Here is a 21,979-nt window from a genome sequence, read left to right on the forward strand (position 1 = left end):
CTGTATGTTTGTCATGTTCCCAGTGTTGTGACTTGTCTGCGTGTTCCTTGGTTCATCACTTCCTGTTTTATTTTGCCAATGTGATTTCCTTGTGCTTTGTGTTTAGCTTTGCTTCCCCTGTGTAATTAGTTTCATTTGCCTCACCTGTTGTTCCCTGCTGTTTCCTCTTGCCCTGATTACCCATTGTGTATTTAAGCCCTCAGTTTTCATTTGTTCTCTGTCGCGTCGTTGATGTTTTGTGCCCGCATGTTCCTGTGTTCCCTGTGCCTGCCCTTCGTCTCCCTGTGACTCCCTTCCAAGGTTTTTGTATTTGTGTTTCCCCGTTGAAATAAATCCCCTTTTTAGTTATGTTTGCTTCTGGAGTCCTTCATGTGAGTCCTTCCTCGTCCGTTTCCTCCCCGGCCATGACACCTCGTTCTGTGTGGAAAAGTGATTAACCTTTTTGTTAAATAATGAATTAACTGTGTTTCATGATCTGAAACATGTGAATGTAACAAATATGCAAAAATTAAGAAATCCGGAAGGGAGCAAATACTTTTTCACAGCACTGTAGGAGTGGACCAAAGGGTGAAAAAGAAATCATTATATCTCATGTATATTTTTCATTTTTATATTTTATAGCGGCTTAGCGTAATGTTTGGTAATAGCATGGGGGGGGGTTTCTTTTTCAGTTCATCGCTTTCTTTGTTTTTTTTTAAATTAGCATTATTTTTAGCTGTACTGATAGCTAAGCATGTGTCATCATGACAGTTGATACAGAACACTGTAATGGCCATGTGTCATCCCAGGGCACAGCTACAAAGAAACCCAATGATTGTAATTGCTACATCCCTTTGGGCATAGCCTGACAGCTAAAATATAGTTTGCCGTGTGGAAAACAGGGTTTCTCTTCCACAGGGAGATCCATCTTATCAGAAATTTCTGGGGGGGGGTCAGTGTACCGATGGTCCTGATTCTAATAAAAAAAGTGGTGTACAGGTGTGGTCTACCACACCTGTACAGCATCTGCAGTTTTTTTTATTAGACAGAAAATTGTAAAGAGAAAAAAAATAATGTCAAGAAATGGAGAAAAAAGTGAAGACAGGATTGTTTAAATGATCTGAATACAAAGTATCGAAGAGAAGAGGACGTCATTTACAGTACAGGTGGTATATTGACCAAATATATCCAGTGTATAGTATAGTATGTGCAGTGATGAGTCAGTCAGTCTTTCCTAATATTTTCCAGGGGAACACAGGAGTGCTGCTTGGGATGTTCCTCGTCTCCCTGGTTGTGATAGTTGCTTTAGTGACCGTTATGTCAGGAATCGGCGTGTCTGAACACTGTGGCGTAGGAAGCGGAGGAATCTACTCCATGATCTCCACCATCCTGGGGGGCAGGGTCGGGGGCACCGTTGGCCTCCTTTATGTGTTTGGACAGGTGAGTAACAGATTTTTAATTTGAAGGCCGCTAGAATGTTTTGATTGGAGTATCCCCCCCCCCCCCCCCCCCCCAAAAGAATCATAAAATGCACAAACTGAATTTTTCACCTTCCCTATTTATGCTGCCTAACACTCTGCAGTGCGTTGCTGGGGCCATGTACATCACAGGGTTCTCTGAGTCGGTGGCGGAGCTACTGGGTCTGCAGAGTCAGTGGGCGGTACGCTGCATGTCAGCAGCGGTGCTGCTAGCCCTGCTTGGAATCAACCTGGCTGGTGTCAAGTGGATTGTCAGACTTCAGCTGCTCCTCCTGGCTGTGCTGGCTGTCTCTACACTGGACTTTGTCATTGGCACATTCGCACACCTTGACCCAGGTAAGGCTGGGGACAGAGACACAGATAAAAAGATCAGATGGACTGTGGAAATGGTGAAATCCTCTCAGCTGATTTGTTTTCAGGGGTGGGGGGTGTTCTATAGTCATGACCAAAAGTTTGTGCTTCACTAAATCATAGGAAGATGCAGTAGTAAAAATAATAACTGATTGGCAAAGTATATGAAACACAAAATTTGTGCCATTGTCCAAGCTTTTAGCCATGACTGTATTGTGCAGAGGGAAGGATTGGATTCTTAGATCAAGAGTCTTTATGTAGCCTCTTAATTTCTGTGAGAATGCAACATGACTTTTAAGTATTGCATGTTATTAAAAAGCATTAGTGCCCAACATGTGAACAGCTGAAGCTGTCTTTGAGAATATGAGCATCAGATCGCTAGTTATTTACACTCAAGGGATTTAATAACGCACCACTACATTTATTTGTAAATTCACTGGTGTCGTTTGTGCTGTGTGCAAATAACCCATCATAAATTGCTTCTCATTATCTTTTAATGAATATTCTAACATTCAGTGGCAAAACAAACAAAAAAGGGACCAAAAAATACCAAGAAATGTAAGCAACAACAAAAAAGACACAATCAGTAATTAGTGTGTCCCCAATTTGCATTGATTATGGCAGTAATTTGCCTCCTCATGGACAGGCACAGCCTCCGGATGTCATCCTGTGGGATGGCATTCCACTCTTTACTCAGTGCTGCCTGGAGTTGCTGCTGAGTCTGCGTGGGAAGATTAAGCTGTCGCACTCTGTCACTCAAACGCCTCCACAGGTTTTCTTTGGTGTTGAGATCAGGGCTCATTGCTCTGGCAACTTGTTTTTTGGTCCACCTGCCTCCAGCATTCCAATGGCACAATCCCGGTCAAGTTGCCCCAGTCGTGGCATTCTTACAAATGCCATTTTCTCCAAACCTGTGGTGGCTTTTTATAGGGTTGGGTGTGATCATTTGGGATTAATTGAATAAAGACATTGTGACTTCTCCCCCAAAACTGTGTTAAGACATAAGACTTCTCACAAGAATCAGTCAGGTGTGACCAAATCCCACGTGTTGGGGAGTTATCATTTGTACATGCATTTGTACGTGAAGCTAATTCACTATTAAATGAATTAATGATTTTTTTTTTTAACTAACCAATAAACCACAAATAAATGTGTTGCCTTTATATAGGAAGGATTAGGATGTGAATTTTTTCCTGCTTCCAACTGGGCTGCATGATGGAAAAAGTGTGGGAATGTGAATTGTGACCTGTTGTGACCTGTTTCAGCCAGTAGGTGTAGCTGTAGTATCAGTTATTTTACTCAGAATTCTACTGAGACTTGTCTGCCTATTAACCTGTTTGAAATTTCTTTCACTCTTGAGTTCTTGTAAAGTACTATTTTCCTGCTGTTATATTTTAGGATTTTAAGTTTGAGATTGGTGTTTTGTTTATTGAGATTTTTTTTTTCATTTATTTTATTTGTTGTGAGTGCTTTTTTGGCTGGGGGTGGGGAGTATTCTTTTGTTGACCTTCAGGAAGTCCTTCCCCACATTTCCTGTTCTCACTGATTATCAACTTCCTGTCCAGTAGGAAGAGAAAAGGGTTCCAAGAGTCAAATCAGTCCGTGAATAACACACTTCAGACACAGGAATACTCACTGCATGTAACACAAAAGCAAGCACACACAATAAGACATTCATACATATAGCAGCTGGATATCTACAGACAATCCCTACTGCCACCATCACTAAAACCAACCAGCTGATCTATAGCACACCAACAGTGATCCTTAAGTTGGCCATAAGATGACAAACACAAGGAGCAGTACCCTCCATGGAAAAGAAGACTAGAGGCTAAGATCAGGGCAGCACAAAGGGAAATTAGCCAGCTATCAGAGCTACAGAAGGGTGTGATAAAGAAAGGGTGTCTGAGAAGTACAACAAACTGTCCAAACCTGAGGCCTTAGAAACCTGCCAAGCAAAGTCTCACAGCCTTGGCTAACCCTTTGAAGACATATTCCAGAGACACAGAATCCAGAAGAATAAACCAGATGTTCCCCACTGAACTATCCAAGGTGTACTCTCAGTGGCAGGAGAACAATATGAAACATTTGCTTTCTCGAAACTACAAAGAAATGACCTTACCTGTCCAATGCTAGGCAACGGTTAGTTTTTGCAGGATTTAGCTTGACTACTTCAGGTAAAATTGAAACCAGACTGCCTTCCTATATGCACTGCTCCGCACCTCCCAACTCCCAGTCTCCTTTAAAGCGCAGTTGGTAGAGACCAGTTTTCAGCCCTTAAGATCTGTAGAGCCAGCCATAATGGCCACTCCAGATTTTTCCAATTAAGTGCTGCTGCTGTGTGTGTGTGTGTGTTTTGGTGACCTAATGGTTGGCAGAGGGCCAGCAGGTTAGCATGAACTCACTGAACACTGAGGCACATCCTGGAGGAAAAGGAGTCACCGCCAAAACCATGCGGTCATAGTTTGATAACATGTCCCAAGCTTTTTCACACACCATTGTGTATCACTATCATGACTTAGGCATGTCTGGTTAACCACATACTCCATCAAAACTTCATTTTCTATAGACTGGATTGTCAATATGCTTGGCAGAAATTGCCATTTTAATACAACACTGACTCAGTTTACAGTTCACTCATGATCTTAGTTGGTTTTAATGATTAGATTTTGCCTCTGTAATGTTTCAGTAACTTGTATCCCCAGCAACAAAAATCACAGCGATTGGGTGTTGGCTTTGACTGTCCCATGTTAGTCGTTTGAGTTATGTAACAGTGGCTTTCACCTATTTAATTTACTAAGCCTGCTTTCGAGACCGCCCTGTGTATTGCTGTTGATTAAAAACAGTGGCTGTGTGAGGGTGCCGCAGCAATATTATGAAGATGAATTTGGAAGGTTTTTTTTATTAGTATGTATATGAACTCTTACATACTAACCTGGCTTTCCTAGTCACTAAGATGTGTTAAGTGGATTGGGGCAAGTCCTTCTTGCAGAATCATAGCAGCTGGAGTTAAAATTAAATTAAATTGTTGCATAATTGAACCATGCAAGATGGTCTGTAAGCAGAGTGAATTATTTTGACAGTAATACTACCCATGTATTGTCTTTGCAACCAAACAGTGTAACCACAAACTCTTCTGCTTGTGGTACATTGTTGAATTACACTGACACGCCTCACCCTGTCCCTGCAGTTTAAGTTTATGCCCCACAGAAAAGGAAGCCATAATGTGCTCCTTGGGTCTGGGGTTTTGGGTGTTAACCAGACTCACCCACATTTTTGGAAAATGACAAAGAGAGACGTCCGGAACTGAGATCTGAAGCCTGCTGCTACTCCAGAGACCGCCACATCATCTCTCCCTGTGATCCTAACTATAACATATAGTTCTCAATTATCCCAGCGGGACCTGCTCCACCTCTATAAAATCACAGCCTGGCCTATGCACCATGCGCAGCAGTTTATGTAAGTTAGTGTGGGAGCATAAGAGGTCAGTCAGACTGAGGGAGAGGCCTCAGATGGTCATGTAATTCGACTACACATTCAGAGGAATGCCGAGCTCAGAATGGAGCCCCACTTTGCCTGTAAATTTGCTCATCCAAGAATCAGGACACAAGAATAAAGACATTCTTACCATAGCTCAAGCTAAAAACATGGTAAGCAGGCTTATAAAGAAAGGTCATTAAGATTCATCCTCAGTACGCAATGGACATCTATACAAAACCGAATGGCAGCCCATCCAATTGAAGATGTGTCACTACAAGTGTGTTAGTCTTCTAGCTGTGTAAGGAAAAGATAAAGGCTCATCAGCTAAGTTACTGGGAATTATTTTCTTATTCAGTATTACATAGGAAGTTCTTAGGTTGGATTCACAAATATATTTCTTTAATAAGTAAATATTTGAGGTGACAACTGTTGCTGCTTGTATATTGCAAACTTCACAAAGCAGGCCCCGCACAACACAAGCAATTGTCCAAGTGTCCCAAGACTTCCAGTTTAATGTTGGCTAATTATTATAATTTGATTACTTTCTTAATTGTTTGGGAACTGGGAATGCACTAAGGTACAGTATTAACTGGTTTGTGCATCACTGTGGATATGTATGGCCAAAATTTGCTTCATGCACCCTTTATTAGTTTCATGGTACTGTGCAAAAGTCTTGGCTCACCTTTCTTTATGTTTTGCTTCAAAGGAGCCAGACTGTCTTGTAATTTTTAAAGTGGTATTGAGTAATAGTTATCCAGACTTTCTGGAGCTCTCTCAAAGTTTTTTTGTTGTTGTTGTGCTTTTTCACTCATTTTTAGTCCAGTCCTTGTATGTGCCCATTTTCAGAGGATATTTTTCTGTTTGTTGAACCAGTTAACACTGAACTATGAACCATTCAAGCATAAAAAGGCATTTAACTCAAGGGATCAACCAGTGTTGTGTCTACACATAACAGAAAACCTAGAAAAGAACCACTTTTAAATTGTATATTTAGGCACTTTGTTACTAGAAGCATGTTATAAAAACACATATTTGTTCCCATTTCTTTAGTTTGATAGGCATAAAGTAGAATTTTTGCACCAACAAGGCGATTCCCAAAGCGATAACTTGGTATATCTCAGTGTGTTATGAAGTTGTCCTTAAAGAAAATTAGGAAACTGGACAAGGAGAAGACAGAAGAAGAAGTTGCAGGCCTACAGCAGACGAACAGCATCTGAAAGTAATGTCCGTAAGAAATAGGGAAAAAAATACAGCGAAGACCTGACACATGAATTGAGAGATGCATCTGGCTCTCCAGATGGACCAGATATGGTCTTAATAAATGGCTGTCAAGAATCCATTCTTAAGAAAGGGAAACAGGTATTTGGTGGTTAATGGAAAGTATTTGATTGGCATCAGCTTCGTTTTTCAGCATCACAATGATCCAAAACACACTGCCAGTGTAATAAAAGCATACATGAATAGAAAACCTCACAGTGGAACAATCCATGACTACGAGTCATGGATTGGCCTCCCCAGAGCCCGGACCTCAACATTGATAAAACAGTGTCTGATCATCTTTACAGAGAAGGTAACAAAAGGCAGAGAGTTCAGGCTGTGCTGAAGAATAAAGTTGGTCGTTCCAAATATAGACTTTCAAGCTTGTTAGAATTGTACAAACTGTGTTTCTGCCTTATATACTGTATTTCCATATATGTTTACATGTTTCCATAAATTGTTGCAGCTATTTGCCATTTTCCTTGCAAAATATAAAGAAATTAGGAAACAATCCAGACAGCACAGTGCTGTATCTTTAACAATCATTATAGAACACGCGTCACAAAAATAAATAAGGACTGAGATGTAGTCCTGTTATGCTACTTACACACACACACAAAAATAAGTGTAAACAAAATTATTAAGAAAAAGTCATAAACATCAAGCTTTTTTCATATAAATGTGGAAAGAAATTGCTCTGAAGTCCTGTGGTACTGCAGGCAGTATTTCTAATATCTTTTAGGTGCTTAACAGTTTACTGATTACTGATGGTACCTGACTTTGATGTTCTGCGCAATTTTAGTCATGTGCTGCAGAGTCTTCTGGTCTCAGGTAGTGCACATTCAATACTGGTTTCTATTATTCTGTTCCATTCAAGTGCTTTTTATTGCTCTAAAACCTCTTCGCCGACTCTATCTTAACACCACTGATGTTAAAAAAATATATAAATAAATTATCTTGTTTTTTTAGTAAAGTAGTATAGACTGTCTTAAACATTGTTTCTGGATCTCGTGTGAAATATTATGATGCTATAATTTATAAAATGGTCTGCACTATAGGCAACAGGGCCCCAACAGCAAATCTTTGCCAGCCCATCTGGTCATTATTGATATGTTGTTCCCACAGAAAATTGGGGAACTTTTTGCAGTGAAACATAGTATATGTAAGGATTTTATCTTAAAGTGTAATGAGCAGAGGTGGCAAAAGTACTAACATTCTGTACTTAAGTAGAAGTACAAGTACTTGGGTTAAAAAATACTTTGGTAAAAGTCGAAGTACTGGTTCAACTTCTTTACTTAAGTAAAAGTAAAAAAGTACAGGTTCTGAAATTTACTCAAAGTAAGAAAGTAAAAGTAGCTCTTTGGAGGACGTTTCTACCTGCTATTTTTGTGTAAAGCTAACTGAACCTTATTATATATTATTGTAATAATATAAAATAATGCATGAGAACACAAACGTTATTCCAATCTAAATTTTAATTCTAATGAATGCACTCAGCTTGAATCACAAACTGTGAAAGGGAATTTAAACACAGCTCTGTTCTCTGTGTCCTCCATAGCAGAGGGTGACTGTGCCTCCACCTAAACACCAACATGAGGATACTCAGGGGTTACAGTGGGATTCAGAAGGTGGAGGAACCCTAAGATCAGCTGTAGTGGCTCTGCATGGGGAGAAGAATCACAACTTTCTATTGTGAGCTCCAGTAAATGATGTTGGTGTGCAGGCTGTGATCAGCTGACCTGCTGCTGCTGCTCTGAGGTTTACTGCTCTGTGTGGATGAAGTGAACTCACAAAGATGTAACCCAGTATTTCACAGCTCTCTGAGCTGATCTCCATCCCCTACACTGACAGCATACAGGCTGTAGAAATGTTGGATTCAGTAAATGAATCTCAGCATCAGCAGCTTTGATTCAAACTCATCTCTGCTGCACTGATGTAACCTGTAACTCTGATAATGAACACAAAGTGCACCAACACAGAGCTTTACTGTAAATACAGTACAACTAGATAACCTGTTTATTACGTACTAAACTGCAGTATTTTCATCCAATCTTTGAATTACACAAAGTCAGCATACTTCAGTTTATTTTCCAGTCCTTACCTTTAATTCTAACCTCTTCTTCCTCTCCTGTCCTCTTTCTCCATCTCTGAGTGAACTTCTCTCTCTTTGCTCTCCCTGAAATACAGCAGCTCTTCTTTTAGCTAGCAGACACACTGTGTGTTTGCTGATATTTTTTGAGCATTTAGAAACGTTGCATTTACCTGCCACACGTTACTCCCTTCATGCTCGCTCCTCTTCAGTAGCGCTAGCTAAGCTGTTTATGTCCTGCGAGCATAACTTACGGATTCGGTCCGGCCCGCTGTGACCCCTGATTATAGCGCTATAAATGAGACATTAATTACATGGGTTTGTGTATTTAATCCCTTTGTACGAGATAAGCCCCGATGATGGAGGATACGCAGTACGATTGTCTCTTATATGTTAATATTCCTCCGTTTAGGCTCAGATCGCTTGATGACTGACGGCGCACTGACCGGAAACGCAAACTTCTCCCTGACGTGTTAAAAAGTAACGAGTCTGTTTTGAAAATGTAAGAAGTAGAAAGTACCGCTACTTGTGTAAAAATGTAGGGAGTAAAAGTAAAAAGTACTCAGAAAAATAAATACTCAAGTAAAGTACAGATACCTTAAAAATCTACTTAAGTACAGTAACGAAGTATTTGTACTTCGTTACTTCCCACCTCTGGTAATGAGTATGTGAATGCCTCAAAATAAGTACTCCGAGAGCTTAACTGTGCGAGCTGGCAGAGTTCGGCCTACTTGGATGTTGGAGTATGATGTTGTAATATGGGTGGGGTGCTCATGATGCAGACTCTGACACTGGCTGCTCTGGATTTGTTAGATATCAATTGTTTGGACAGAGGGTGATCCTACTAGGTCACAAAGTGAGCAGGAGTTTGAGCTTTTTGATGCTCTTTAGATGCATATGCTAGAGCTCCTACAAAGCTGGAACAGAGCATGTATCCAGGCCTTTTCTTTTGGCCTATTGTATAAAGAAAAAAAACGAGAGCATTCTCTCTCTCTCTATCTCTCTCTGTTGCTCTTTCCTCCCGCTCTCTGTCTCCCTCTCTTGCTTACTTTCATTCTTTCTCCCAAACTTGGAAGCTGCTGAGCTTCTGAAAAGGGTGGTAACTTCCTTTTGGATAAACATGTCATTAATCTGAGAGAACACATTCTTTCCCATCACAAGATAACCAAGGGGGAAATGTCCGGTTTTGTAACATAGGCGGGTCCTTCAGACCGTGTAGTTTAAATGGCCCCCACCAATGCAGAACAATCTCCACTTCACACATTCGACAAACTGACCTAGACCGAGATACCCTGTCATGTCTTTAGACTGTGTAAATTTAAAAGGTGTCACTGGGCATTGTTGCCCTTTATTTTTGACTGAAATAGATTTTGCAGCATTTAGTTATTTGGTGTTATGTTGCTGAGCAAGATGCAAATATTGTTTGAGTTGTGAAAGGCTGTACTGATTGTGCAGATGTAATGCTATACTTTTTCAAACACCTGCTATATGGCATTGTATGTTTTTCCTTTAATAATCCCATGAATACTGGGCGTGTTTATACACTGCTTCACATTTAATCATTAGTTCTTTTTCATCTCTGGCTCTCTTCCACGGTGTGTCTGTCATGTCTCACGGGTAGGACTCAGGTGCAGGACACAAAAATCCAACAAAACAAAGTTTATTCCAAGATGTGCACAAAAAACACAATGAACTGCAGGGAGTCTGTGGCCGCTTTATGCTTCAAGGTTCCTGTGGCGCCTCACACTCGCATTTATCCAGTGATTCCTATGGAAGTTTCTCAATGGCAAAGTCTGTGCAGAAGAAAAAGAGCTAATCCGAGTATTTTAGAAAAATGTTCCAACATGAGTCACTCTATGTACCTTGCTAAGGAAATGACCTGGTGTTGACTGAGATTTTTTCCACCGGTTTATAACTCTACTCCATTAGTGACATGAAGAGCAGGTGTGTCAGATCAGCCACAGGTGAGCCTTGGAACCGCTGCGCTTAAATCATAGTGTGGCTGCAGGCACTGGTGCAGCAACCAGGTTGTAGTTCAGCACTTTCACTTTTTTAAATTATAAATTTTTTTAGAAAGTTTAATCTTACATGGGCATCAGTGTGAATAAGAGTGGACTACTCTTGAACATTTGGTGTATTTTTTTTTTTTAAAAAGTGAAAAATAGAAACTTTTTATTATTATTCCTCAAACACAAAATTTGTTAATAAGCCTGTGTCGAAGGAGCAAATGTTTTTCCTTCTGCTTTCTTTTATGAATATTGCAGAATATATGAAGGAAAATGTTCATGTTATGAGTCATTTACAGTCTGGGATTGTGTGTTTGTTGCCTAAAATCTTGATACATTAATACAAATCTAACAGTGAGTTGAATTTTAATGTCTAAAGGAAGACTTCAAATTAATTTTCATACCTTTAACAGATGGAGTTTGTGTAGTTTCTTTCTGTGGCTTCTTCATTGTTTACTGTTCTTGACTGTTTACTCAGTGAAGAAATCCTCAGTTGTGTGCATGAGTGTTTTTAATTGATGTGCTCTACATTGGTTTGTTTCCACTTTCAGATCATGGTTTCATCGGTTATTCACCCGGGCTGCTCAGTAGCAACACTCTGCCAGATTATAGCACAGGAGAAACCTTCTTTACAGTATTTGGGGTCTTCTTCCCTGCTGCTACAGGTAAGTAGATCCTCACCATCTTCTTTAGATTCCATCATTCCTGAATTAAAAAAATCCCAGAATAGTAAAGTATACAAACATTCAAGCCTTGCTTTACATTCTTTGCTGCTAATGCAATGTAAAAACACAGTTTTCATTGTCAAATACTTTGTGTACATTTTGGTGGTTTGCATGTCTGCATGTGTGTTGCAGGGGTTATGGCAGGCTTCAACATGAGCTCAGACCTTCAGCGGCCTGAGCAAAACATCCCTGTTGGAACACTGGCTGCAGTCTTCACCTCGTACGACACCCCAAATTCACTAAAACATACACACACATAATTAAAAACAAAAACACAACAGTAAGATTCTACACAAGGTTTGCAAGACTTCAACTATAGTAACAGTTACTACAGTGGTTGTACAGTAAAAAAAAAATAGAGTACAGGAAACATCTTTCCTGGTGGAGTGATTTATGAAGATTTGTTTCTGTTTGTTCAGATATGACTTCTGTGGTGGTCTCAGTGCACTGAGTGGGTTTTTGTTTTTCTTTCACTGGAAAGAAAAAAAGAAGCTCACCTTACCAGCACATTGCTATCAGACATTCATTTCTAAAGTTGTCAAGACTCACTTTTCCCATTAACAGGCAGAAGAAACAGTTGTGAGTAATTCTGTGCTGTACTTTTGGTGACCCACAGGTGGTTCCTGTATCTGGTCTTTGTCTTTCTCCTGGGGGCCATCTGCACCAGAGAAGCTCTACGCTATGACTTCTTGATAGCTGAAAAGGTAAACTCCTCTCTGTGTTTCCACTCTGCTTTGTGAGAGGGGCCTTCCAACAGAAGGGGCGAGGTAAGGGGACTTCCCACGGTGGCTCACTTTGTTAGTGGTGTGGTGAGTTTGGGTTCTGACTATATACTCTGAAAATGCTTGAGATTTGGCTGAGCATTATTTTCATCTGTGGAAATAATTTAGACTTAAAAGCGTTATTGTTTTGGGGGTTTTGTTTGTGTTCTGAAAAGAAAAAAAAAGGTTTATTTTGACTTTGATACTACCAAGAAAATACCATTGTGTTGCCTCACCTCTACTTTTACCAGCACTCAGTGATTCAAGTGATTCAGAACTGAGAGGATGATTTGCTATAGAAAGTTTTTTTTTTTTTTCTTATTCTTGGTTGATGTAAGATTTGTGCAGCTTAACAGTTCAGTTTTTTTTTTCTTCATGTACCAAATGTTTACAGTGAAGTAACAGGTTGGGAATATGCAGGCCCCTGCAGGTTAGCTCCTCTTTTTCTGCAGAGTCATACTGCTGCCATACATGCAGAGTGTGGTTTGGCATTGTCTAACTGGAATAAGCAAAGCCTTTCTTTGCCTTCCCCATCTATGGAATTTTGTATGCTATGAAAGTCCCAGAGCCCCAGTAACCTGAGGCTAAGTGTCCAACAGTTTTACATACATTGGATTGGATGACTGAAGTATGAAGAATTGTCCATAGGTGTGAAGCCTAAGCCTGCTTTCCAGCATTATATGATTTATTTCCAAGAAGCATTGTTACAACAAATAAATAAATGGCCAAACACAAGTTTTTGTGCTAAGTTTATATTCCTGTATAACTGTAGACCTGTGTTGGAATCAGTAATGAATTATTAACCTAACTTCAGCAAGTGGTGCCCAGCTCCAAACAGATAAACCAACCATTTGCCACTTGCCATATGTGCATATTCAGTGTACTATTACAGCAACATTGTAATAAAACTTGTATTCACTCTAAAATGATCTCACATTAGTGAAAGGTGTTAATAAAATGTTATCATTAGATGCTGCGTTAACCAGCTGTAGACGTCCTTGACTTGCCCATCAGCGGTTATTCTCATTGTTTTCATAAGGGGCTGGCTGCAGCGGAACTGGATTGGGTGTAGCTGTTGTGAGCCCTCATCTCCACCCCATCCTTTTTCACCCTCTGTTTGTTTTCCTTCTTCCTCCAGGTCTCCTTGGTGGGTTTCCTCTTTCTACTGGGCCTCTACATCTCCTCCCTGGCTTCCTGCATGGGCGGCCTGTATGGAGCACCCAGGATCCTTCAGTGCATCGCTCAAGAGAGGGTCATTCCCTGTCTGGCCTTTCTGGGAAGAGGGGTGGGTGGATAGCGCTCTAATAAGAGGAATGTGTGAACTGAAAAATATTAGAGTCTCTATGATGTCAAATGATATTATTGAGGGTGCATTCATTCGCTACCAAATTCACCTATACAGTGTATCACAAAAGTGAGTACACCCCTCACATTTCTGCAGATATTTAAGTATATCTTTTCATGGGACAACACTGACAAAATGACGCTTTGACACAATGAAAAGTAGTCTGTGTGCAGCTTATTTAACAGTGTGAATTTATTCTTCCCTCAAAATAACTCAATATACAGCCATTAATGTCTAAACCAGCGACAACAAAAGTGAGTACACCCCTAAGAGACTACACCCATAAATGTCCAAATTGAGCACTGCTTGTCATTTCCCCTCCAAAATGTCATGTGACTCGTTAGTGTTACTAGGTCTCAGGTGTGCATAGGGAGCAGGTGTGTTCAGTTTTGTAGTACAGCTCTCACACTCATACTGCTCACTGAAAGTTCCAACATGGCACCTCATGGCAAAGAACTCTCTGAGGATCTTAAAAGATGAATTGTTGCGCTACATGAAGACTGTTATATAAGCTGCACACAGACTACTTTTCATTGTGTCAAAGTGTCGTTTTGTCAGTGTTGTCCCATGAAAAGATATACTTAAATATATGCAGACATGTGAGGGGTGTACTCACTTTTGTGATATACTGTATACAGAATAATGTGCAGTGTTATGACAACTGGACAATTGGAACCAAGTAAGGCAAACATCAGTTTGCCTTACTTTTAAGGAAACAAGAATCACCAAAAAGACTCATTTTTAAGGGAAGATGTATGGATCTATGTATACATTTTTCAGTGTTTAAATTTTTCAGGTTGGAAAGGAGGATAATTGCAGCAGTAGCTTGAATTTAGCCTAACTAGCCAAAGGATTTATTTCTAGGTGCCAGCTGGTTAAAACACACATCTGCAAACTGAATTAGAATGAGATAATCTCACCATACTGTACAACTTCACTCTGCATGTAGACACAAAAGACTGTCAGTCAATGTGAGTTTGATCCCCTGTGCTGAACTAGAACATATTGCATTTTGACTGTAGTATTTGGTAGTTGCATGCTGACTGCATTATTCAGTGGATCAAACACTTGTCATATAGAGTTTGGGATCAAAATTGGTTTCCCTAATTGCCCAAAGTAACACACATACACACTGTAAATTAATAAGTGTGCCCAGTCTGGTTTTAAAGGGGGCTGTGGTGTATGGACTCAGCAGGACAGGGTCAGAGGTCTGCCTAATTATAGACTACGCACTCCACAGAAGTGAGTGGACCAACTTTATTGCAGCAAAGAGTTACGACACATGGCTGCAAAGCACATGCACACACAGTCACGTTAACAACCTGACCTCGTCCACCCCAGTTTTCCTCAGACTTCCCTGGATGGCAGCAGTATCTGACCTCTCTCAGCAGTCTGGAATGAGGCTCTAGACATCTTGGCCCAAATCAAAGCCCCAGAACAAACGCAGGAAGGGAGACGGGCAGGGCCCTGCTCCGCTGTATGCTCTGGAGGCCCTCCAGCACACAGCAGTGCTCCTTAAACAGTGAGATAGGACCTGGGAAATAAAAGCAAACTAGTTAACAAACCAGATGTTAAAGCCATTTTTCCATTTTAAGAAATGTGATTATTTTGGGGGTGGGCATTGTTTGGTCCAAATGACTATATTTAATTCATTTAGCTGTGAATGCTGAATGCTCTTTAAGTTGTTCTCACAAACATATTCTTTGTCTGTTGTATGTGTTAAATTGAATTGAATGTAATTTAGGCATATTCATGGAAAAATAGCATCAGTACTTTTCTAAAAGTAGGAATAGCGTTCTTGTGGGTGTCAAAGCTATCTCATGTCAGATTGGCCAGAAGAAGGCTGGATGAAGTCATAGGAAGATTTTGTGTAATGGCTTTTTTTTTTCTTTTAAGTTTGCACAATTTGACCCAATTTTTTAACCTCCAAAGCATGCATTTGTCAACAACAGGAATAAGAAATCATTCAGTTGTAACTTAACACTGAAATGGAACTTTATAAAACTCAATGGAAAACAGAAGGAAAAGATCACTCATCAAGGTTTTATTTAACTCAGATTCAACTTTGTTTATTTTCATTGTGTTTCTGTTCCTCTGGATTGGTGTTTCCCCCTTTGCCCATAACTGACACCCATTTTACTTGGGAAAGGGGTAGCTGTGGCAAATGTACAGAATCCCAGGAAGAATGGGACATTCTTCTTTGTCCCATGAATGTGTTGTAGAGGCATAGGTTATGTGTATTTGGAACATAGTAGCAGGAGTTACTAACCACCTTTGGGCCTTCTCTCTCTCTGACAGAAAGGCCCAAACAAGACTCCAGTGGCGGCTATCTTCCTAACCAGCCTGGTGACAATGGCCTTCATTTTCATCGGCCAAGTTAATGTACTGGCGCCCATCGTCACCATCAACTTCATGCTCACTTACAGCTTTATCGACTACTCCTATTTCAGTGTAGCCATGACCTTCCACCTTCAGAATAAAGAGAAGAGTGACACCCTCATTCTGGGCAAAAGAAACCAGCGCAGATCCACCAGGCACAGCAGCGCATCACTGATTCAAGCCAGTCTTCCAAACTATGGCAGTGATGGCTGGAGTCCACAGAGTAAAGGCACTCTGTTGGAGTTCACTAGGGACATGGACCAGATATTTCCACCTGTCTCACATGTTGACTCTGGAACTGAGAAGATGTCCTGCATGCAAGAGCTGAGCAACACATCCAAAAACAGGAAGGCTTCTGCTAAGCAGAAGCTAATAGACAGCTTTGGTTTGGACTTGAACAGCAATGTTTCATCAGAAGAGAAAGATGAGGGGAGGAGTTCTGCTCCACTAGAAGAGGAAGCACAGTGGCAGTGCGGAGGTGGGGAGCTCAAAGCTGGAGAGGAGCCTCAAATCACAGGCCGTACAAACGTTTGTCTCGTTGAGCAGGATTTGCCTGCTGAGATTCACAATCACAACGCAGGTGATCAGATTTACCTATAAAACATTCGAATAGATCAAGGTACAGTGTCGGTGAAAAAATATTTGTCCCCTGATTTATTATTATTTTTACATATTTGTCACAGCTACATGTTTCAGATTATCACATTTTAATATTAGACAAAGATAACCTGAGTAATTACAAAAAACTGTTTTTAAATTACAGTTTCACTTATTAAGTTGAAATAAAAGCTATCCAAACCCACCTGGTCCTGTGTGAAAAAGCTAAACCTGATAACTGAGCCTTTCTCTTCTTTTTGGTCAGCAGTGGTTTTCATCTTGGAACTCTCCTAATGATGCCATGTTTGCCCAGACTCTTCTTGGTTTGCAATCATGAACACCGACCTTAACAGAGACAAGTGAAGCCTGCAGTTCTTTAGATGTTGTTCTGAGTTCTTTTGTGACCCCCTGGATAAGTTGCTGATGTGCTGTTGGAGTAATTTTGGTTGGTTGGCCAGTCCTGGGAAGGTTCATCACTGCTCCAAGTTTTCTCCATTTATGGATAAAGGCTCTCACTGTGGTTCGCTGGAGTTCCAAAGCCTTAGAAATGGCTTTGTAACCCTTTCCAGACTGATAAATGTCAGTGACTTTGTTTCTCATTTGTTCTTGAGTTTCCTCATAGCATGATGTGAATCTTATTAATATTAAAATTTGTTTGATGAGCTGAAACATGGAAGTGTGACAAATGTGCAAACAAACTAAGAAATCAGGAAGGGTGCAAAAAAAAAACTTCAAAGCACTGTAACAGAAGTTAATTTGACCTGTTTGACCCTTTTTTAAAAAAATCTTTCAGGTCCTCGCAGTAAAGCAGAACACCAAACCTTTGAAATCCAACTCATGCACAACTCCGTCTATGCAAAGTTTTGTAACCACTGGATCGCACTCATTGGGGTATATTAGATATTATTCCTTGTACATTATTTAATTTTGTTCTCATGTCTCTCTTTGTTTTGTTTTGTTTTTTTAAACTGAATTCAATAAATAATGTGAACATATCCTTTGCTGTCTTTCAGGCACTGAGCTCCATATTGATAATGTTTGTTATTCAGTGGGTTTATGCCTTAACAAACATAGTAGTTGCCTTGCTGATCTTCTGCTACATTGGGAAAACAAGTCCTGGACTGCCAAGAGGTGATTTCCATATTTTCCACATTTTCAAAAACTGAAAGAATTCATGATAAAATCTTCTCTACTTAATGTCCAACCTTTGGGTTGGGATTCTAGTCTGGTCCTCTGGCTTTATTTAATTTTTGCATCTGATCTTGAAACTTCGAAGATCAAAGTACTTATTTTTGAATCAATTCATTACCAAAAATCACTTCATAGACATTGTATTTTCTAAATCATTGTATATACAGTTTTCTTTTAAAAAAAGAAAATAGTGAAGAAAAGATAACAATAAGGCAAATGAAGAAAAAATGGACTTAAAAGATTTAATATACTGAGAAAGTATTTTTTTTTTATTTATTTATATTTATGTATGTATTTATTTATTAAGCATCATTCCATCATTTAGCTTCAACTTGTGTGACCAAATCTTTCCTGTACTGCAGTTTCACATTTATGCATTTAGATTTGGTCGCCATGTGCTCAGTCATTATGTGACCCAGCAGCATACTCGGCTGGACAGTTCACTTGCAGCCTGTTTGCCTGGCAGCTGTTGCGGCTTAGGATTTCTTGAACAGCTGGAGGTGACACCCTGCATCTGTGCAATAAACTCACCACATCAACCATGTGCCTTAGCTGTCTGACTCACAACATTTTTTGAACAGAAGCGTCAAACAAATGTCAGATCAAGTCAAGTGTCAGATATTCATTCCATAAATGGAGATGTTGCCAGTGTCACGGTGCTGTTGATACCCTTCTGTGCAGTGTTAGAACTTCAGTCATGGCAGAAAAAAAGTGGGAAATTTTAGTACAGTGCAGAATTATAACAGCAGAAAAATGTATGTTTCTTCTGGACAAGAATATAACTAATATGGGTTATTTTGATTTATTTGCAGGAACTGCAGCTCAGTTCAGCTTTTTCGTGTGGCTCAAATCAACACTGAGTAGCATTTGCAGGTATGTTAAGTCAGTGATCGGTGTCAAAAAATGGAGCGACGCTGTATTTGAGTTTTATGCAAGTTTAATTTGCATTTATAGCGCTAAGAGTTACTTGTCCTTGATAAAGCATTGGCTGAAATATAATCTAACAGTGCATTTGTTATTAATTACAGTTTAAAACTGTAAATGGCAATGATTTAAGTTTTTGATTATTTACACCTGAAATTAATTTCTGAGTATATTCTTGACTTTTAGGAGAGAAGGCTCACCCCGGGATGAGATCGTACTGACGCCCTCTCTGTCGGGGGCTTTGGGGCTAAAAACCAAGCAGCTGACAGAGGAAAATGCTGACTTTGCCTCTCGTCACCGCTATCATCAGTCTTCATTCATCAGGGCCGACGATATGGTCCAACCACCATTTCACTGACTGAATTAAATATTGCTTCAGTTACATGTCACAGCTGACAGCCTGAATACCACATTTTCTGCCTCAAACTGTGTCTCATGTTGCACTATGGGCAGAATACTGCTCACTTATTCTATTTATTGAAGACTTTCAGTGGCTCAAATTATTTTCCTGTGGTGATCCAAGGAAAACTAAACTTTGCACAAAGATTATGCAGGAGAATAAGAGACATAAGAGACTGGAGATGGCCAAAGTTTGTGAGTTTGTCATGCAAACAAACAAATGCAGAGATTTATTATTTTTTCTTAATGTAAACTTCAGCTTTAACATTGAAAGTCTCAGCTGTCTCTTTTTTTTTTTGCCATACCATTACAGTGATGGTTTTGTGGCATTAATATATCAGATACAAAGCTTTAAATATATAGCAGTTTGGCGAAGGCCTTCTTGCAGAGCTTTGATTATTTAAAAAAAAAAAGAATAGACTGATGCTCCTTCTAACAGGACGAGTAGTTAGCACAAAGAAGGTTCCTTCACAATATTGGTCTGCTTGTGGACAGCTGGAGCCTGTCTTTGTGGGGTTTGCATGTTCTCCCTGGGCATGACTTTCCTCCTGGTATTCCGGCTTTCTCCCAGAGTCCAAAGATATGCACGCTAGCTTAAATGGTAACTCTAGCCATGGGTGTGAAGTAGAAATATACGGATGATAAATACTTTATCCCATACTTGGGGAAAAAACTTTTGCTATAATAATGATGATAATAATATCTGGCAGATGATTCTCCGCCAGACAGAGGGTAATAACATGTGAAAGAGTTCCTATATGTGTCAGTCTGTTAGAGAAGGTGCTTCACTGCCTGTCAAGTAAGCAGTGCAGAGGGTGGTCAGGATTATCCATTGATGGATAAGAGTTTGTTCAATGACCACCTCTCCACTACAGCCAATCACAGAACCAGCCTTCCTAAACAGTTTATTCAGTCTGTTGGTGTGACCAGCTCTGCGGCTGCTCTCCCAGCAGATCACAGTAAAGTACACTGCACTCACCAACACTGATAGAGAATCTCTATCATTTTGCTGCACACACTGAAGGATGTATGTAATAAAGAGCTGTATGGGCAGTAAAACTACAAAACTGTTACATAAATGCCATTCCATTTCCCTTTTCTTACACCTAAAGCCACTTTTGGCTGTTTCCTTGTCACAAGCAGTCTCCACAGTGGGTAACTCTGCATGTTTTGATTTGGCGGCATTTTACGGTGGATACCCTTCCTGACGCAACTCCAAAGGGGATTTGTCCATTTCTATTGACACCTAAGAATCAAAATCAGAAACTAATGCTTTGTTTAATGTATACTATCTGGACAAAAGTACTTAGCCGCCTGCAAGTTGCACTTAAAGGAGCTGCTTGGCCATGGAAACACACCATGAACCATGAAGCTCTGGGTGCATGGCTTTTGTGCTGATGTTAACCCAGAGGAGGTTTGGACTCAAAAACCCTGCTCTAACTGTACAAGGTCTGCCACTTTGTGCCCGAGTTGCTGTGGTTCCTAAATGCTTCCACTTTGCAGTCTAGGAAAAAACTTTGTCTAGGAAGGAAGAAATTTTGCAAACTACTTCATCCTATTGAACTACCATGCTTGAATTCAGTGAGCTCTTTAGAACGACCCACAAATGTTTGTAAAGGCTAATTGCTTGATTCTATATACAATGGGACTGAAAACTTAAGCGGTGAGGCCCAGTATTTTTGTTCATATAATATATAATTCTTCAGATAATGAGGTTTTTCTTTTTTTTTTTTTACTCTTCTGCTTAAAAAAAACAAACATTGCCAGCAGCCTGTCATCACACACATCCAGCACATGTACAAAGCACAGCTTTTCATTTCATCAGTCATGGAAGAAACAAAAATATTTGAAGATGCTATCTGGTTTGAATTAAACACATGCTAAATATTTTTTTTTTAGTTACAAGTGTGAATTGCATGTATTACAAAGTTCAAGAGTCCGCATTTGAGCAAAGCTGTGAAAACCACTTCCTCTTATCCTGTTGTTGAGTGTAACAACCTGCCAGCAGGCACACAAGACTGTTAACCTGCTGATTGCTTATTTCCTTATCACCGGTCTGAGCTGTGGAGGAGTTGGTATGCTCATCTAAGACTAAGTTGGTCTGCGACTTTCAGTCAAGGCCCAATGGCTTGAAATGTGAGCAGTCAGAATTAAATGTACTGTGGAGGCCACTGTTTCAAGCGCCTGACTGAAACAGTGTTAACCCCAGTTCCCCCAGAAGTTCTTTTGAACTTCAGAGCACACAAATGTCTGCCTGGTAATTGAGCCTGGCTGTGGATGTGCATATACAAGCTCATTCTGCAGCCCGACAGTGGCTTAGAGTCATAAAGGAGTAACTAAGCAGTAAACAAGAAGAACAAGGATTCCTGCAGCAGCTGGACTAGTTTTCACAGATGAGATAATTTCCCGTGATTTCCCATGATTTTATCTTTTTTTTTTTATCATTTTTAACTTGATTTGACTTGATTACACTAACAGAAAAACTTTTTTTTTTTTTTTAATCACTTTTCACATTTAGATTCTTTTCAACTTCTCTCCCAACCGGGAAACCAACATGTGACGGCTTTGAATGATGAAAAACAATAAAATTAAAAAAACAAACAAAAAACCAATGAAATAATATTAAGTACTGTCGTTTTCCTTCACACAAACTTTGTAGGCTTTAGTTTAAAAACCCTACATCAAACTGTGATTACAGGTTATTATCAGGAGGTAATGATGGGCCACCATAAGGTGATATGAATCGGTGCATTACTAACATCTCTTAAAACTTCACGTCTCCTGTGGCTGGAAAAGTAACATATTTATGGGCAAAGCTTCCGACACCTGCAGGCAGCACAGGCAGCTACTGGATTCAGTAACGGGACTCTCTCTCCCAGCGTGTGTGTGTGTGTGTGTGTGTGTGTGTGTGTGTGTGTGTGTGTGTGTGTGTGTGTGTGTGTGTGTGTGTGTGTGTGCGTGTGTGAGAGCGTGTATGTGCGCGCAGGGGGAGGAGGAGGAGCCCGGGCTGAGATAACA

The 21,979-nt window shown here is 40.1% G+C and overlaps 1 protein-coding gene across 3 annotated transcripts in view; it reads left to right on the forward strand.

Annotated features, from left to right (window-relative positions):
- Positions 1-21,373, forward strand: part of slc12a8 (solute carrier family 12 member 8) — a 29,189-nt gene extending 7,816 nt beyond the window's left edge. For all 3 annotated transcript variants that reach the window (XM_030758537.1, XM_030758539.1, XM_030758538.1), the window contains exons 4-14: positions 1,228-1,419; positions 1,562-1,793; positions 11,192-11,305; positions 11,498-11,585; positions 11,982-12,069; positions 13,265-13,411; positions 15,770-16,430; positions 17,241-17,338; positions 17,461-17,578; positions 18,451-18,511; positions 18,749-21,373. In XM_030758537.1, coding sequence (XP_030614397.1) covers positions 1,228-1,419; positions 1,562-1,793; positions 11,192-11,305; positions 11,498-11,585; positions 11,982-12,069; positions 13,265-13,411; positions 15,770-16,430; positions 17,241-17,338; positions 17,461-17,578; positions 18,451-18,511; positions 18,749-18,920 — 1,971 coding nt within the window. In that variant the 3' untranslated portion in view covers positions 18,921-21,373. The remainder of the gene's footprint in view (positions 1-1,227; positions 1,420-1,561; positions 1,794-11,191; positions 11,306-11,497; positions 11,586-11,981; positions 12,070-13,264; positions 13,412-15,769; positions 16,431-17,240; positions 17,339-17,460; positions 17,579-18,450; positions 18,512-18,748) is intronic.
- The last annotated feature ends 606 nt before the right edge of the window (positions 21,374-21,979 follow it).

Source organism: Archocentrus centrarchus, chromosome 21, assembly GCF_007364275.1.
Source record: "Archocentrus centrarchus isolate MPI-CPG fArcCen1 chromosome 21, fArcCen1, whole genome shotgun sequence".
NCBI classification, from domain to species: domain Eukaryota; kingdom Metazoa; phylum Chordata; class Actinopteri; order Cichliformes; family Cichlidae; genus Archocentrus; species Archocentrus centrarchus.